The sequence below is a fragment of the Aotus nancymaae genome, unplaced genomic scaffold, assembly GCF_030222135.1.
Source record: "Aotus nancymaae isolate 86718 unplaced genomic scaffold, 86718_ANA_hifiasm-v0.15.2.pri h1tg000018l, whole genome shotgun sequence".
In the NCBI taxonomy this organism is placed as follows: domain Eukaryota; kingdom Metazoa; phylum Chordata; class Mammalia; order Primates; family Aotidae; genus Aotus; species Aotus nancymaae.
Window position 1 is genome coordinate 25190280 of NW_026988430.1, and position 19580 is coordinate 25209859.

At 42.6% G+C, this 19580-nt stretch overlaps 1 protein-coding gene across 3 annotated transcripts in view; it reads right to left on the reverse strand.

The window, feature by feature from the left end:
• Window positions 1–3676: 3676 nt before the first annotated feature.
• The window catches only part of AP2B1 (adaptor related protein complex 2 subunit beta 1), a 132261-nt gene continuing 116357 nt past the window's right edge, over window positions 3677–19580 (reverse strand). For 2 of the 3 annotated variants that reach the window (XM_064378465.1, XM_064378463.1), the window contains 2 exons: window positions 13515–13669; window positions 3677–5809 (listed from right to left, as the gene is read on the reverse strand). In XM_064378465.1, the coding sequence (XP_064234535.1) occupies window positions 5735–5809; window positions 13515–13669 (230 nt within the window). In that variant the 3' untranslated portion in view covers window positions 3677–5734. The remainder of the gene's footprint in view (window positions 5810–13514; window positions 13670–19580) is intronic. The other variant, XM_064378464.1, reaches the window with a different exon arrangement.

Here is a 19580-nt window from a genome sequence, read left to right on the forward strand (position 1 = left end):
ATCACCTATCCCTTCATTGTATCTGAAAATCTCTAATCCTCACCCTGCCCGAGGATCCCAGGCTTTATGTCTACTGCCCCAGGCTGTAATCCTCCATTCCGGTTTCATTCCAGCTCAAGGTGGACTAGAAGTAAGAAATAAAAATACACTGGGTGCAGTGGCTCACATCTATAATCCCAGCACTTTGGGAGGTCAAGGAGGGCAGATCGCTTGAGCCAAGGAGTTCAAAACCAGTCTGGGCAACATGGTGAAACCTCATCTTTTAAAAACATACAAAAACAGCTGGGCGTGGTGGTGCACACTTGTAGTCTCAGCTACCTGGGAGGATCACTTGTGCCTGAGAGGTCAAGGCTACAGTGAACCGTGATAGTGCCACTGTACTAGGGGAACACAAAGCCATGGATTAATTACAGGGCCTCATACTGGCTTTCAATGGAAGGTCATTTAAAGACTTATTTTTATTTAAAAAAGCAAACAGCGATTTTAGCTACATAAAGTAGAAGAAAGATTTGCCTGAAATTAGGATACAGTTGTCATCTTAGTTTGCTGAGAGTCACTTTGGCCTAAGAACATGCACCCTTAGGGGCCTGTTCACCCTCCCCTATCATCAGGAGCACTTTGGTGGGAACGTGTGAAAGATCCTGTACTTCAATCTGACCTTGAGCCTCAGGTGGCTCTGGCTCAGCTGAGGATGGCTGTTGGGTGAGGTGCAAACTCAGGGAGCAGACACATGGGCCTGCCTGCAGTAGCTAAGGCCCAGACGTGAAGTGGAACAGAAACATCGAAGACCAAAACCTGCCTACCTCTGCCCCTGTGTCATCATAGCTCAGGATCCCACTGAGCTTTCACAATCCCACTGAGCTTTCAGAGGCTGTTCGGCCAGATCCTGGGGTCTCCGACCATAAGTGAAGAGTAAATGAAACAAGGGAGGGAAAGCCAGAGGCCAGACTTGAACATCATCCTCTAACATCTACCTGGTGGGAGAAGTGGGATGAGTAGAATGATCCCAGCCCCAGAGCATTGAGAAATGATCCCAGAGATGGCAGTCTTGTCTCAAAATGATACTCTTGGAAACTAAGCCCTTGCAAGCACTTTTCCAGCTGAGAATCTGGGTCTAACCAACCCCCAAATTAGCCTTCGCTTTGTTGGCAGCATCAAGCACGGCAGGGCAAAAGCTAAATGAGAAACTGAGATGGTAAGTTTGGAGCCAACTCGGAAACTTTTCAAGAAACATCCTTGTGGCTAATAACATGTCTGGGGGCTGGTTGGGATTCTAGGATTAGTGTTCAGGAGATAGAAATGGGTAACCACGGGGGAGGTGTGATCTTTTCCAAGTGCCATACCAGGTATTAAAATAAACAGGCTCTTGTCTCCTGGAGCTGGGGGTGGCAGGAAAAAAGAATCTGGGTCTAAGCAAAACCAGAAAAAGCATTAATGCATGAAGTGGGAGTAGAAAGCCCAAACCTGCGAGTCCTCAGCTGTTTTCTGACTTCAGAAACAATGTACCTGAGATCTGTGTTTCTAGTTGCTACTCTAGAGACAGAGAACTACAGAGCAATCTCAGGTGCAAGTCTGGGACCAGTGTGCCCTGAACCATACTGGTATCCTGGGGGCTTAGCAAGGTGGGATGTGGCTGAGAGCAGAGGTAGGAGAGCCTATTACGGAATCTTCAGTGGATGAAGGAGGAAGCTATTGTGTAGTTCTAAGGACACAGACAGGGAGTCAGAAGACGTTTCTCTGCCGCATCTCATCTGTAAACTGGAGGTGGAATTAAATTCATGAGATAAGGGAATAAGCAGGTATTGTACATATGGAAGTACTTTAACCCTTTTTCAACTGCCAAAGAACACGAGTATTACTATAGAAGAGGAAGTAGGCGAACACGTGTGAGCCTTTCTCTCTGGCAGTGATTCTTGACCTTGGCTGCATGTTAGAAAACACCTGGGGAGTTTTCAAACATGCTGATTCCCCCAGGTCCCATCCCAGACTGAGTGAACCGAACCATGTCTTTTTTGAAAGCTCTCCAGGTGACATTAACGTGCACCCGAGTTGAGAGCCTCTCCTTGAGGACTTTCTTTGCCCAAATTAACACCATTCTTAACTGGTGACCCTAGTTTGACCCCACTCTCCCCAAGTGTTTTTCCAAAGACGGCAACATGGAGACAACCAGAAAGTTCCTAGCTGCCAAAGGCAGTTCGCTCATGGAGTCTGGACATCCAAGTAATAAAGGCAGCTACAGTTGCTGAGCACCTACTAAGTCCTAATACTGTGCAGAGGGCTTTATCTACACGCACTCTAGTGGCGAGACAGGTTCAGGGACTTGTCTGGGGTATCTTGGTGTTAGATCCCTCACTCCAGCCTCTTCCCCCTTTCCAGGCACCGGGAGAGCTCAGCAGCTGTCAGCTTATCAGAACCTAGGTATAGGGGCCTCCTGTGTTGACAACGTCTGGGTCACATGCCCCCAGCAACACAAACGCAGGCCTCTTGGAACTCCCAGGGAAGCTTGTTTTTAGGCAGCATTAATTCCATTTGCTTGGGGATATGCAGGCCCTGAGGCCAGTTTGAGAGACTTTTCTAAGTTGAGAGATGATTGAGACATCCTGGGTAATAAATGAGAAGCTCTGCTGCACTCCTCTGGCCCTGGGCCCTGCTGGCTGGATGCCAACTGACAAGCCAGAAAAAGGCCCTGTGGCTCTGGCTGCTGCCCCTGGGACCATCTGCCTGGCGCCCCAGCAGGGGTACTGCCAGGAAAGACAGATCGACTCCTCTGAGCACTCCCTGCCTGCAGAGATGCCTGTAGTGGCAGCAGTGGTTTGGGGTTTGCTCAAAAGGAGCCTCCAGGAGGTATGTGACTCTTCCTCAAGTCACTCTTAATTTCATCTGGCTGAATCCCTAGGAGGGCTGGGGCAGTCACAAAGAAAAGTTTTAACAGAGTGGTTATGAATGTTCTGTCCCTCTCTGGCCAGCTGTGTTTTCGCCTAGCATGTCAGTTCTGGGAAAAAAAGTACATATCACAAACTTCATTTTGTGTAAATGAGTTTATTGACGAAGACACAAGGTCACGTTTTCCCCCAACCGCCACCCTCCCCCAAAACAGGACCCAACAAGAACAGAAGAATGAGAAGCATTCTTGTGGCAACATTTCCCACGCCCCCCCCTTCCCATTTCTTTCCAAAGTCTCAAGCTTCACAACACAGACACACAGAGCAGGCTTGGGTGAGGACAGACACTCAGGGAATCTCTGACCAGCAAAAGAGTTCTGGGTGTTTGCTTCTCCTGCCCTTTGTATGATGCCAGCTGACGTTATAAAGACACACTTAGGCAGAGGAGGGGGGGATGCACGGCAACCTCCACCCACTTCCCCAATTTGGCCAAGCTTGGAATGAGCCAAGACAGAAGTCGTGGTGGAGGCGACAGTTTCTGCCTCTCAGGAGAGGTACTTTTATGGGAAGTAGAATTCCTCCCTAACTTTGCTCAGGGGTGTGATGGGAGGCAGCCTCCCCAAGGAGTGAAGAGTTCATGGGCTGGCTCAGTCAGGTCAGCTGAGAATAGGAGCTGTTATCCATCACAGGTGGGGAGGCTGAGAGAAGCCTTGTTTTGGGGGTTGAGGGACATATTCTGGTAGGAAATTGTGTTGTCTGCTTGCCCTGACACACTCTTCCTTCTGGAATGATAGTTTGCTTTGAGATGAGAACACTGTATTTGCAGTGTGAATCTTCTTCACTACTTGTATCCACTGACTCCATGAATGAAGTCCCAAAAAGGGAATTTTACCAACCTGCTTTTCCACCCCACATATCTGACTACCCACCTCCCACGTACAATCCTATGCACTTTCCTATTGCCATGTGCTTGAGGGGTAATGTGCAAGGGACATATTTCCTTCCCCCCCTCCCCAAACATTTTTCTCTTGGGGATTCTCAAGGTTTATGAAACTGCTTTGGGGGACCCACTCCCCCCAAGCTTTGCAACTGGTGTGAAGCAGGGTTATTTCAGACATGATAGGTCTGTGGGATAGTTTTGCTCTTGTTTTCCACGATTCCTCTTCTGAGTCCAGTGAGTTAGGTCTCAGTCCAACATGAGGCCTGTGGACCCTGAAGTGCCCCTGATTTAAGCAGCGGCGTCTAAGAAGAGCAGTTTTGGTCATGGACCCTGAATACTGGATGCCAGGTAATGCAACAGGTGCCCATAGATCAGTGTAACATTGCTAAACAGGTTGGTATTTTGGGCATGAAGCATTCTTTGAAAAATCATATCCAATGTGTTAAGGGGGGTGGGGGAAAGATTTCATATCCCCCAGTCTTTTCAGAGATGACAGGAACTGCCTGAACCTCTAGGATGATCTTAATATACCCTGCAGCCTAAGTATCATGAAGAAAGAGCAGATCAGAGAGCTGAAGGGATAAAGAGCATCTGCAACATCTCTAAGCTCACTTCATCTCTGCCCCTATTCTGCTGGCCTCAAGAACTGGGGCTCCAGGGGCATAGGGGAAACATCAGCTGCTCCTTCATTCTGGCATCTGGATTTACCTTCAAGTAATTCAAAAGATACTCAGCTGCCACCTGATGCCAATAAACAGGGCGTCAAAATCAGTATGGAATATGTGAAGAGCCAAAAAGTTGGCAGAGAAAGGCAGGAGAAGGCATTAGGGGAGAAATGACAAGAGACAGTCCTGTGGTGAAAAGCACACAGATGGGGACCTAGGAGACTGTCTCGGCTCTGCTACTACACAGCTGACAGGTCTTGGCAGCAACCTTTTTGCCTTTTATCTTTCTCCTTTGTAGAAAAAGAGGGTTGGATAAGTTATTACTCTGTTTCAACTGTGTTGAAAGTAGGATTTTAGATTTGAACTGGACCTGAGAAATACAGGAAAGGGGTGAGGGGACAGCATCTGGGTTCCTGTTCCCCATTTCTACTCCAATTCCTGAATCAGTGTGATTAGCAGGTTTGCACAGGGGAAAAGTAAGTAGTAAGGTGTAACTTCTCTCAGCCTTGGTGCTGACAGGCTCTATAGTTTTTGCGCCCTGAAACATCATTCAAGAAGATCACCGTTCCCAAGTGCAGAGCAATCAAATGAGATTATAATATGGAAAGGGGGAAGCATGAAGGCTTGGCCAAGGCAAAGCGTTTTGGAGGGGAAAAAAAAGCAAACTGAAAATCCAAATGACCAGGGATAAGGCTAGCACAGATAAGAGAACCTCTCAAAAGCTGGGGCAGGTAACTGCATCTCTGCCTCTAGGACTGTGTAGTTAATGACAGTCATTTCAATGCTTTCTCCGGTTCCACTTCTCCCTTGATTTCTCATACGTACAAAAGTATAAAACAATAAAGTGCAGTGTTTCAGGGACACTTTTCCTTGCTTTAATATTTGTTGTCTTTTTCTGCTTTTGAAATGAGCTCTCAATTACAGAATACCAAACTACACTCAAAAGAGGGTGTAGAAAAAGCCAGCCATTGGCGCAGCATGGAGAAGCCCACAAGTAAGGACAGATAGCAGCAGCAGGTGGCGAGAGGTGGGAGGTGATGAAAGCAGTGGTTACGAATGTTCACAGGAAGCTAAACTATCCAACAGGTTGTGCCCTAACGTTAGCACGGGTTAGACTAGTTACTACCTTGCTGGGTGGCCTCAGTGTGTTTGGGTTCAGATTCTACACAGCAATACAATTTCTTCCAGTCAAGAGTTCTAGGCTTGCACTGATCACAGCATGATTGGAGGGTACTGGACCAGTCTTGTTAGTTTTTCAAAATGCTGTCGTAGACCTGATAGATGTATTGAGAGACTTCAGGAGCTCTACACTTCAGTGACAGCTGTTAGGAGAAAAAGGAGATGGAAGATTAGAGGTTGGCATTAACTCTAAAGGTATCCAAGCACTCAGTTCAAGAAAATTTTTGACACAGTGGGAAAGAAACTTTTATCAGTGGAGTAGCCAAACAAAGAGATTATGTTAATCAGTATTGTGGGTTTTAGAATTTCAATTTAATCAATGTCAAGTTGTGCTGTGCTTCTACCTCCATTCCATGAGGATCTATGAGATTAGGAAATAATTCATACTAAAACCATCAAAGCCTCTGACTGCAGAGGGAACAGCTGCTCTAATGCTTTGCTAAGAGTTATAGAGATTATTTTTAAATGAAAAAGGAAAGGCTAAAGCCCTGAACTTGTTGATGGTCATTTTGGCTGCCTGCCTCAGTTTCTCAGTCTGACAAGAGGATGGCTAAATCTCAACTAAGCCCCAACTTCAAGAGGATGTACAATCGATAAAGTAAAATAAAACCTCGTAAGCTAGGTAGGTCCAAGGTATTTGTCCTTTCTGTATTATAATGAGGAGAGTATACACCCCAAGAGGGAAGCCAAGAACACGAAAAGACAGTTACTATAAGCCAACCTCGATTCAGGTCAACAGCTTCATCTTTTATTTCATTAATATTAGAAAGATCTGGCCAGGCGCGGTAGCTCACACCTGTAATCCCAGCACTTTGGGAGGCCAAGGCGGGTGGATCACGAGGTCAAGAGATCGAGACCATCCTGCTCAACATGCTGAAACCCCGTCTCTACTAAAAATACAAAAAATTAGCTGGGCACGGTGGCGCGTGCCTGTAATCCCAGCTACTCAGGAGGCTGAGGCAGGAGAATTGCCCAAACCCAGGAGGCGGAGGTTGCGGTGAGCCGAGATCGCGCCATTGCACTCCAGCCTGGGTAACAAGAGCGAAACTCCGTCTCCAAAAAAAAAAAAAAAAAATATTAAAAAGATCTTAATGGTGAATATTGAGAATTTCACTTTGTGAGTCAGTAAGGACAAAATTTAAACCCAGATTTAGACTCCTAATTGTATTAGATTAGGCAGAATATAATTATCAATAATATAAGAATGCAAAACGCACTCTAAAACCAGAAGATTTAATAGATACATACTTTATATTGCTGACATCATTCCTCTTGTTAATTAGGGCAGGTCAACAAAAATTGTCTTGAATGATATAGCACCATGAGATTTTAGACTATTTTACCTCTTTATTTTTTTATTAGAGACTAAGGACAATTTAACATAGTACAAAAGGTAAGACTATCTGTGGATAAAAGATCAAGAAGATTTTGGTCAACCCTGAATTTCCTAAAAAACTAACAACCTAAAAAGTTAAACTAAAATTTAAAATGCAAAAAAACAAACCAAACAAAGAAATATCAGAAGATATTCTATTGATTTACAGCTTTAATATTCAGTCACCAAGGTATTCCCAAAACTGCTGCTTGATAGTAGTCAGGAAGACAATTCTAATAAATGTAAACAAAACAAAACAACTAACTTAAGAATATGGCTGGTGTCTTTCTTCCTTCCTTCCTCCCTCCCTTCTTCCCTTTCTCTCACTCTCTCTCTCTCTCTTTCATTTTTAGACAGAGCCTTGCTCTGTCACCCAGGCTGGAGTGCAGTGGTGCAATCTTGGCTCACTGCAACCTCTGCTTCCCAGGTTCAAGCGATTCTTCTGACTCAGCCTCCCTATAGGCACCTACCACCACGCCCGGCTAATTTTTGTATTTTTAATAGAGTTTCAATATGGTGAAACTATGAGGTTTCATCATATTGGCCAGGCTGCCTTCAAACTCCTAACCACCTTAGTGATTTGCCCACCTTGGCCTCCCAAAGTGCTGGGATTACAGGTGTCAGCTCACTCTAAAACTTGTATATATAGAAAACAGCTCTCTACTTTGGTCCAAGTTGCATCTTTAGGCATTTCCCTGACTTTCAAACTCCCTATTGAAGCAATTCTTATTTATTTATTTATTTATTTATTTTTGAGGCAGTTTCTTGATCTGTCACCCAGGCTGGAGTGCAGTGGCATGATCTTAGTTCACTGCAACCTTTACCTCCTGGATTCAAGCAATTCTCCTGCCTCAGTCTCCTGAGTAGCAGGGATTACAGATGTGTGCCACCAACCTGGCTAATTTTTTTTTTGCATTTTTAGTAGAGACTGGGTTTTGCCATGTTGGCCAGGCTGGTCTCGAACTTCTGACCTCAGGTGATCCACCCGCCTCAGCCTCCTAAAGAGTGCCGGGATTACAGGCATGAGCCGCCCGCCGTGCCCAGCCTGAAGCAATTCTTGTACCTCCTTCTCTACAGCCTTCTCTACTGCCAATGTTGTGGAAAATTCTAGTGGGAGAATATGTGGGTTCAGAAAAGGAAGAGAAGAGGAATCTAAAAAGAGAAACAACAGCTTAAGGGAGTTAACTCCCAGACTAAGGAGAGGTAGTCCCCAAATACTCCCCCAAAATACTATCTTGTATTTTTCCATATTTTTGTAACAATATTTGAAGTTCCTCCAGCTGGAGGTTCATTTTTATGTTTACTAGTAAGGAAATGTTGCCTTCCTCAACAACAGCTCAAACTGCCAAGGCTGGCATTGGTGGGGAGTCATGGACTGATCACACCTAGACCCTGGGCATTACAGCTGCTCTTTAAAGGATGGAGAAGAAACTTTTCCTGTCTCTGGGCTCTTAATATCCACACCTCCCCACCCCTACCTGCATCCCAGCCTTTAACAAAGTATCAAAAGTTTATTAAATATAGCTAGGACTCTGGGTCTCATTTTGTATGGCTCCTAGTGGGTAAGAGACTTTCCTTGGGCCTCAACCTTCCAACTGCTAATTGCTTATGTGACATGTCTAACATCAGCCACTCAGGAATCCAGTCCAAATTAGATACACCAAGGGCAGAAGAGTCACCTGTCCTGCTTAATTAAAGTGAAGGGGCTACACATTCACTTTTGGTATATGGTGTGGAACATACACCGCTTCATGGGGGACAAGTTATCTTTCAGGTGAGACTTACCTACTTACAGAGATATAACTTCACCCTTATAGGATAAACATATTTTCTGAATGAAATACAATACAAACTGGGGTTCGGGGAGAAGTGCTTTATTAACCCCTCTTAGGAGACTAAAGGACCATCATCCCATCACGCATTAGTGCTGGCTCAACCAGATTTCTTTCTTCCTTGATACTTAGCTCAGATCAGATTAATAGCATAATGGGAACTTAGGATGATGAACGGTATGGATCCGAATGACTTTAGAGTCTGGGGTGCTGCTTAGGGGAATGAATTAGACCTAACCGACAAGTGTTAGGATGGGAGATTTAGATGATACTGTGGGAAGAGAAGCTAGTCACCAGATAGGATGAAAACTAGGAAAGAGGGCAAGGAAGTATAAACAAATTCATCATTTAAAAATATAGGGGATCGGGGCCAGGTTCAGTGGCTCATGCCTGCAATCCCAGCACTTTGGGAGGCCGAGATGGGAGGATCACTTGAGGCCAGGAGTTTGAGACAGGCTGTGCAACATAGTGAGACCCTATCTCTATTTAAAAAAAAAAATGTATATATATAAACATATGGAAGGAAGAAATGTGGGTGTGGCTACCCAGGAGGACAGAATCTTTTTTTTTTTTTTAATTTTTATTTGCATTTATTCCATGCCAAATTTATTTCCAGGCTATAAATTTTTGTTTTCTCCAATTTATTCTGGGATATCTTTTTCTTCCATGCAACCCTCTCTTCTGGTTTAGGAACAATTTACTCTTTTTCAGTAAGGATTATTTCAATGTGTAGCAGGGGAGTTTATGTATGGGTTAATCTGCCCTGAACTCTGTAAGTATGGCAACATATCCTGGGGCTCTGTTCACCTGGACATGCTCAATAACCAGAAAATCTGCATCTAAACCCTTAGGGTCAGCATTACTCTGCCTTTTTAAGCATGTACAGCACAAATTCAGCACTTTTGGACCACCTGTCATCCTGTGCCCAGCCCTTCTGTTTGGCTTAGGCACACCTACCAACTCCATTACAATAATACAGAATGGCACACATTGCTTCTATAAAGAGATATCTTTCAAGTACTTGGTGGCCATTTGGATATGCGTACCTTTGATGGCCTGGGTACTTACATGGGTGTTCTTAAAGTAAACATGAAGATTTGAATCTCTTGCTTTGTATGATTTTGGGGGTTTTCTGGGTGAACTGAATAGAGATCATCTCAGGTCACTTACAGGAAGAGCTCACTCTATAATTTCTTTAAAAATATATATTTTTAAATAGAGATGGAGTCCCACTATATTGACCAGGCTGGTCTTGAACTCCTATCCTCAAGTGATCCTTCCATCATGGCCTTCCAAAGTGTTGGCATTACAGGCATGAGCCACCACACCCGGTCACTGTAATTTCTCACAACTGCATATGAATTTATAATTACCTCAAAACTTTAAATAGGAGAAAAATGTTCTTCAAAGGGCGAATGGAGAAATTATGGTACATGCATACAGTAAACTATTACTTGGCCATAAAAAAGAACAAACTATGGATACATGTAACAACTTGGAAGAATGCTGTATTATGCATGCTAAAAAACAATCTTAAGAGGTTACATGCTACATGAGTGTAATTTATACATTCTAAAAATGACACAATTATAGTAATAGAGACCAGCTGCCAGGGATTAGGGCTGGGGTGAGAGTCTGAACGTTAAGGGGTTTTTTTGTGGTGATAGAACAAGTCTATGTCTGGACACTGGCCATGGTTATCAAACTGACACATGTGATAAGAGTTCACAGTAATATACACTACCCACCCCCACCCCCTAAAAGCATGTGATAAGAGTTCACAGTAATATACACTACCCACCCCCACCCCCTAAAAGCATGTGATAAAAGTTTACAGTAATATACACTGCCCACCCCCCCCACCCCTAAAAGCATGTGATAAGAGTTTACAGTAATATACACTACCCACCCCCACCCCCTAAAAGCATGTGATAAGAGTTTACAGTAATATACACCACCCACCCCCACCCCCTAAAAGCATGTGATAAGAGTTTACAGTAATATACACTACCCACCCCCACCCCCTAAAAGCATGTGATAAGAGTTTACAGTAATATACACTACCCACCCCCACCCCCTAAAAGCATGTGATAAGAGTTTACAGTAATATACACCACCCACCCCCACCCCCTAAAAGCATGTGATAAAAGTTTACAGTAATATACACTACCCACCCCCACCCCCTAAAAGCATGTGATAAAAGTTTACAGTAATATACACTACCCACCCCCAACCCCTAAAAGCATGTGATAAGAGTTTACAGTAATATACACTACCCACCCCCACCCCTAAAAGCATGTGATAAAAGTTTACAGTAATATACACTACCCACCCCCCACCCCTAAAAGCATGTGATAAGAGTTCACGGCCGGGCGCGGTGGCTCAAGCCTGTAATCCCAGCACTTTGGGAGGCCGAGGCGGGTGGATCACGAGGTCAAGAGATCGAGACCATCCTGGTCAACATGGTGAAACCCCATCTCTACTAACACAAAAAATTAGCTGGGCACGGTGGCGCATGCCTGTAATCCCAGCTACTCAGGAGGCTGAGGCAGGAGAATTGCCTGAACCTGGGAGGCGGAGGTTGCGGTGAGCCGAGATCGCGCCATTGCACTCCAGCCTGGGTAACAAGAGCGAAACTCCATCTCAAAAAAAAAAAATAAAGAGTTCACAGTAATATACACTACCCACACCCCACCCCTAAAAGTAATGTAAAAATTAGTGAAATTAGAATAACGTCTACAGTTTAGTTAATCATATTGTACTAATATCTCGTTCCTAGTTTAAAAAATGTAGTATGGGTGTATAAAATGTTGTTATTATTAATGGGGAAAACTGAGTAAAAGAGATGCAGAAACTCTACATTCCACTTAAAAAAATTAAGTCTTTATTTCAAAATAAAACATTTGAAAAAATTTTAACAAACTATACTAAGAAGCTCTATACTAACAGCTTCTTAGTATAGTTTGTTAAAATTTTTTAATTTACTGATACTAAGAAGCTCTTCTCAAAATCAACAAGATGGTATAAGAAGGGTGTCAAGAAACACCTGAATTCTAAACAAAACTCACCTACCAGCAATTACATGACTTTGAACTGGTCACTAATCATTCTTAGCCATGGTTTACTTATCTGCAACCTGGGAGTAATCATGCTATTTAACCTAACTGAGATGGAAGATTACATACAATAAAATAATGGACAGTAAGCAAAAAGGAAAAACAAGGAAAAAAGAAAACCATACACCCATATACAAACTTATGGCAAATTTCTAGGGAGTAAATGGAGTTATTCTCCCCACAACACCTTCTTTTCTTCCAATTGAGACAAGGTCTCACTAGGTTATCCAGGCTGGTCTTGAACTCACGGGCTCAAATGATCCTCCTGCCTCAGCCTTTCCAGTAGCTGGGATTACAGGCATGTACTACCTTGATTTTATAGCAAAACTTGTCCCTCCAGAAACAGCACGGCGGGGGGGTTTCCTTTCCTAGGAAACTCAAGATAAGTGACAGTGTACGTTACTCTCCAAAAAAGATGAGACTGGTGGGGGGTGGAGGAGAGGAGCATAAACTTTATGAGGGAAGCCTGAAGTTTCTCAGCTCATAAGTGCTTGGGCGAGAAAATCTAATTCAATAGGACTCAGGAGCGTCTGCATGCGCGTACACACATATGTGCACGCTACTCTAACTTACTCCAAGAAAGGGAACTAGTGGGAAAAACACCAAGAATATTCAGTTCTGGATGGTACTATTCCCTCGATATATGCTAGTGAAAACAGACTTAGCTGTCAAAATTAAGGAATGGAATCACAGACTTTTCTCAGCTAAATCACTAAAAGGCTCCCTTAAGCTAATGACTATTCAGCTTCCTCAGAATTAAACAGCCCCCTACAAAAACTTCAAACATAACAGAGGAATAAGATATTTCTCCCCACCTCAAGGATTTTTCCTTTACTTTTCAAAATGCAGATGGCAAGCAGCATCCTTTTGGGAAATCACATTTTACAACAGCAAACAAATGCCTAGTGCTTGGGTATCAATCTTTGCTGTTTAACGAAGCAATTGTTTCCGCCTTACTATTGTCAGAATTTTTACTTTAGTTCACTGTGATACTGAAGGAAGTTTTCCAAACTAAAGTCCCCTTATAGGCTTCCAAAGGTGTGTTACATTTTGCCTTACCTTTAATAACAAGCATTTCAGGTCATACAACGCTGCTGAAAAGTGTTAATGACTCTGATATCCTTAGGTCATAAACTCCAACAGCAAGAAAGGTCTTCCTGACATTAGCTATGTAAACAATGCTCTCCGTAGCTTGTTATAGTACCATATGCACAGATACGGTAGATATGTATTAACTGATATTGAGGATGAAGCTGCCAAGTTTTGTGAGCAACTCTGTATATACTAAGGGGAGGGATGGATTTGAGGCACTGGTGAGAGGCACCATACCTGTTGGATGGGGTGGACACTGCAGAGAGGAGGTCTTCCATTGAGGCAAACGGGGATTTCTTTATTGACTGCTTATTTTGTATATCTCGGGTTTGAAGCACCTCCTCTAGGTCTTTCTAGGGTGCTCAGTAAAAATGAAAAGGCTCTCTCACCTCCCTCCTCTAATCCATCTCACCCATTCTGAGAAAGTCCTTACCGTATAATTGGGGTTTCCTGGCTGGATACGTAGCTCGGCCAAAATCCAAATGCCATTAGTGAGCTTCAGGGATTGGTACAGCATATCCTGCCCTTCCACATTCCTCTTGGCAATAGTATAAACATTGTTGTTTTGCAACTTGCTGGAAACAGTGTCTAGAAATACAGATTCAAAATCCAACACCTTTAGTTAAAATCTCAAACAAATGTATACTCTCTTCTCACATCCTTATGAGCTACATGTGTTCAGTTCCCTGACAAGTACTGTCACACGGACATGTGTACAGTTCAGAAACCATTCTCCTACACAACAGCAAAAAGTGAAGAACAAGTTCATGAATTGTTTGCTTATCAGATTCCAGAACTGAAAACAGAATAAGGTATACCTATGGATTAGTGTGAGTTACCTTTGGAGATTATGAAATTGGTGGGTCTAACGAGTTGGTAATCTCAAATTAGTTGCTAGACAGGTAAAAAAAGATTCTGAAGAGGACAAAGAAATGAGTGTGTGGGTATGTCACAGTGACTGTCATGTTAGTATTCATTTCTGGATGGTGGCTCCAGATCAATGGGGATACAAGACTGATCCATAGTGCTACTTCATTGTGAGCCACTCGGGCCTCAACTGCCAGGATTGGCAAGGGCCCAGAGCTGTAGAAGTCAACTGCAAAACAAATTTATTAATCTAGATATTTAAGATTTTGTTTGTTTGTTTTCAAAGCAGGCAACAACAATTTCTCAAGCCTTTAGGAAATACTATGCCTTGAAAATAATAATGAAACAAACTGTCTCAACCACAGACTTTGAGAATGACTGAAGCTGTGCAAAGGTGATTGCTGCTAGGTCCTAAAATTCCAGCTGTTACTGCTGGTCAGGACAGAAGCTTTGATAGACACCAACTCAGGGTAAGAATGGGTTGGTGTTTTGGCTCTTATGACTACAGCTTCGAAAAGACAACATTCTAGAATAAAAGGTTATTTTTCTCTTTATAAGATGTTGCTGTATCAGAAATAGAGAAACTTTTAAGAATAGAGATGACAAGTATTGCTTCTTTGTTGACTATTTATTATATTCATTTCTGAAGAGAGCAAACTACTCATGCCTACCTCAAGAACTAAATTCTCCCCACATAAAAATCTGTCATATTCTATTGTGCTCTCCGAGAAAAGGTTGCCATGATGAATGGTCTTTCTACACTTCTAAATGGTAAGGTCTCTGAGCAAAGGGATCTTGGAGTTTTTCAGCACTGTACTTCCCTCATTATCTGGGATACAACAGGTACCTGTCATCAACATCTGCTGAATAAGCTTCTGATAGGTGTTGGAGATGCCAATATTGACATAATACCATAAACGTAGATGTGAACTACTTTTGTAGGTGGTTCTTGCCCTGATGTCTTTCTCCCACATTCAAACCACTGATAGCTCAATAGAGAAGGCACTAATATTCCTTTCATAAGAAATTTTTACCACACTTAGTTATTACTTAGCTTTTCTCCTTTTATTTCTAAGCTTTTCATTAACACAAGTAGAGTAGTTATACCTTAAGAAATGGCTCTATTTGAGGAGTCAAAAAATGTATCTCAGGGTACTTATATGCAATACTGCAGGAAGAAGGGGCCTCAATATGCCCTTTAATCACCTTGTGGGGGATGAGGCAGTTCTGGCTGCCACCCTGGTTCCCACAATGAAGTGCTCTTGCAGCTTTGACTACGTTGCTAGGCAACATCAGCAGCTAGAGTTTGGCTAATGTCTTTTGACAGGATTGCCTTGAACACAGAGGGGCTTGCTTTAAGTTGTAAAAACCATTCTTAACTTTCAAGGCTCTTGCCCATTTCCCAGGAAACCCAAAAACACACAAAGTAGGAGCCTTTGTTGAACAGCCACCTTGTTGCATAGGCACAAACACATTCTAGAGTATATATGTGACAAGGCGCGGATTCCTACAGAAATAATCATGAAATAGTCTCGATTATTTCACCACCTATGTAAGAGACGACAGGCTAAGAAACATTCTCTCTCTCTCTCTCTCTCTCTCTCTCTCACACACACACACACACACACACACACAGACACATTTCTAGAATTAGAAAACGTGGCAAACAGCCAGGAAGAATGAGCAAGCTGAATGGATGTAACTTTAATACATTTGGAAGCATTCTGGTCAGCAACCTGACTCTGTTCCTAATGAATGACTGTACTGTGATTTTTATCAGAAGAATAAATAGAGAGAGGGTTCCATAACATTAGTATGTATGATTTGGTTTTTATACATTTTAGATATTAGGTTTGAGTCTGAAGGTTTACAGATTGCAGAATGATCAGATTCTGCTAACTATGATTAAGTATAGCAAGTGGAGCCAGATATAAGGAGGCTTCCCAGCCAGACTGGGATAGAATTCTTGACAAGACATACAGTTTTTAGTTTTTTTAAACACATTTTGACATTCTGGGAAACACGACGGAATCTTACAGTTGTGAGACTCTGAGAATGAGAATGTAATGTAATGTTGTTTCAGTATGTGCTGATGATATCATCTGAGGCATAAGACACTGAGATTTATCCCAAAGCATAGAATAAAAAAAGATGGTCAAATATAGTTACACTTCTTTCAAGATAGGATTTCTTTTCTTTCTTTTTCCTTCCTTGCTTTCTCCCTCTCTTTCTCAACAGGATCGTTGTTGCCCAGACTGGAGTGCAGTGGCGTGATCAGGGCTCACTGCAGTCTCAACCTCCCAGGCTCACATTATCCTCCTGCCTGAGCCTCCCAAAGTGTGAGATCACATGTGTGAGCCACTGAGCCCAGCCAAGATGAGATTTCTTAGGGTTCATTTGTATCCTTCCATAAATTTGGCGTTTTGGATCTGGGGTCTGAACTCTTTGAAGGTATGGATGTGATCTTCCTTCCTTTATCCTTCTACTTTAGGTAAGGTCATACATACTCTCACAGCAATAAGGGTGAAGAAGATACTCATATTAGAGAGTGGAATGGGGGAATTTACATCTGGAGTCGTGCTGTGGTATTTATTAGCAAGCTCAAAACCACGATGACTGCTGAAAAGAACGCTTTTTACCATTTAAGCAACCAAACTATACTTAGGTGTTAGCTGGAAGAGAGTTTCCATTTTTGAAATATTCCAAAGGCTGGGAAAAGCCACAACAAAACAATGAAACAGAATTCCCCTTTACCTAGCCCCCATGCTGGAACAGATATTTGTCTCTCATTACAGTACCTAACTAATGAAAACAGATACATTAAGTCTCTGAGCTTTTCTTCATATTATGAACATTTAATTTAAAAAATGGGTTTGTTGAACTGTTTGTCACAAAGATTCCTTTCCAGATATGGTTGGAGATGCAACTACTTCTTGTGTACTTAAGATAGTAGTCCCAGATATGTATTAACCCCAAATGCAGCTGTAATGGTAAGATGTAAAACAGATTCATACAGATCTCCCAACATCCACAGAAATGATCAGTGCTAGAAAGGAGTGAGTCCTGTTAGCACCTTTCTGATCTAACATTTTCTAGTTAGATCAGAAAGGTGCTAACACAATTAAAGGTGCTCACACAGAAAGGTGCACTTACACAATTAGTGGCATCATAAGAACTGCCATTGTATGCTTTCCTATTAAAAGCTGATTATTAAGACTTGGGAAGAGGGTCTCTTTCTTTATTCTCTAGAAGGAGATGAAAGAGCAAAGTAAAGCTCAGTGCTAAGTTGGTAAGTCCTTTAAGCCTATGACTTCCTGTAGCCCTCAGAGTGTTAGTTCCATCTGTCAAATGTCTATGCTAGCACAGAAAAGCTATTTAAAGTGTTGGTGCTAATGTGATTAGGGCACATCAGCTGGAAAGGATGGTATTTTTAGCTCTCAGCTAGACCCAGGGTGTTGAATCAGAAGGCACTAAAGCTGAAAACGTTCATGTTAATAGAGCCCTTGAGACTGGAAAGAAATGTAAAGGCCAGGGCGCTCCAGACCTGGGGATGGACCCAAAGGAAGAGCTGGAAAGGATTAGTTGCAGGAAGTAGCCTTGCAAGACTAGCAGTGATTTAATGTGAGAAAATGATGGCCTTGGACTTTGGGAGAAAATGAAACGGCTGTTTTCCCCTATGTTTCATGTGTGGCACGGCCACAGAGCAGTGTATCACTGCAATCTGATTCACTGGTATTTGGAGCACCTAAAGCATGCAGCGATTGGTGTGAGGCCATGACAGAATTGATCAAAACTGAATTTGCTGAGAAACGACATCAAAGGGCACAGCCCCACTAGAAGAAATGCCAGACACTTCCTATTTGACAAGATCACAAAAACACGCCAAGGTGCAATAAGGGTTCGAAACTCCAAAGCAGGGGGATTTTGTCATTCTGTTATTTTGACAGACCAAAGCTCTCAGTCACCCAAACGTCTATTTTCTTTTTTGAACAATCATGTCCCTTTCATACTGAACATGTCTGAAACCAAACCCGCTTTCCAATCACTCTGGTCTATCTCTACCCTATTGGAGAGTGTTTTCCAGATCGTCTTCAAGGAACACTGGTGGTCCACATGATGTTAACAATAAGCATTTTGTAATTTTAAATTCCAAGTTCAAGTAAGTACAGTTAACACTGAATTAAATAGGTTTCTTCAGTGTAGCTTCTTAGAACTTTTAGTGTACTAACATGCAATGGCAATTTCTAGACGAAGCCTAGCGTATGCTGTATTTTTTAAACTTTCATTGATAACAGAACGCTTTTTCTTAAGGGAAAAATGTTGCCACTGGACCAACTCCCACAAAGGTGACTATAATCAGGCCTGGTCTCTTCCTAGCTGGGTACAGAGGCGGCTCCTCTAACAGGATCCACCTGGGTTCTCGCCACTAGCCACTGAGGATTCTTCACCTGAAGAACAGCTTATACTGTGAAAAGCTGTCCAACCTCCCATACTCATCAAATGAGGTTCATGGAAACTTACCAGTGGGCCTCAAAGTGATGGAGAAATGACACTGTCATATTCTTAGAATATGGCACAAAATGAAAAAAATTAATTATTACTGAATTAATCAAACCAATTGATTATTATGATGGAAATTACAGAAGACTCTGCTTCAAACACCTCTCCAAGAGCTCCAGAGACATGAAACAATTATTATCAGAGGCAAACATCTGTCTGAAGTTTCTATATGCAAAGATGTCTGTCTGAATGTCTTATTCTGAGGGTTTCAGGAGGGCTTCAGTCTCCTGAATGTCTCAGAGAGGGCCCATAGGAGCATCACATTCAAAAGAGGTATCACAGGAAGAAGCTGATCACTGTGATGTTGGATTTCAAAAGCCCTATAAGATTCATCTGAACACAGAAGATGAAAATGACATAGAGCCATAAAAAACTAAAATTAAAAACAAAAAGCTGGAATGAGAAGGCATTATTTTGTGTTTTGCTTTCTGTACTGCTATGTTGCCTCCGTCCCCCAGTGTTGTGCTCCAGCTGCAATGGGAGGATGGCAACGTGCTGGAAAACCCTTGGGAGAACCACCAATGTGTGCATGAGTAAATGAGGGGTAAATGAGGAAAGAGGAAGTGCTGACCAAGCACCAAAGCTCACTTTCATTCAAATTCACAAAGCCTTGTACTAACCGCAAAAGAGAGAAAGAAAGAGAAAGAAAGAGAGAGAGAGAGAGAGAGAGAGGGAGAGAGCGTGAGTGAGCGAGAGAGCAACAGTGAAACAAAGGCAGGACTCAGAATAACTTAGGGCTCCTTTCATTCCCGAGGAATATTTCAGAGAAACAAAGCCCAAGGGACTAATAGCTGCTATTGTTTCTCTTCTTGGGATACCCCTTTTATGTTCCTTTACAGTAATAAAGTTAACTACAAAAGGGTCTGGAGCTTTTTAATGGTGATTAAAGAGGTTAGTATCATCACATAAAAGCTGGCACAGGGCAGTATAGTAAAAGGTTACCAAACAGGTTTTCTTTTCTTTTATAGAGATGGGATCTCACTATGTTGCCCAGGCTGGTCTTGAACTGGCCTCAAGAGATCCTTCCATCTCGGCCTCCCAAAGTGCTGGGATTACTGGTATGAGCCACCAT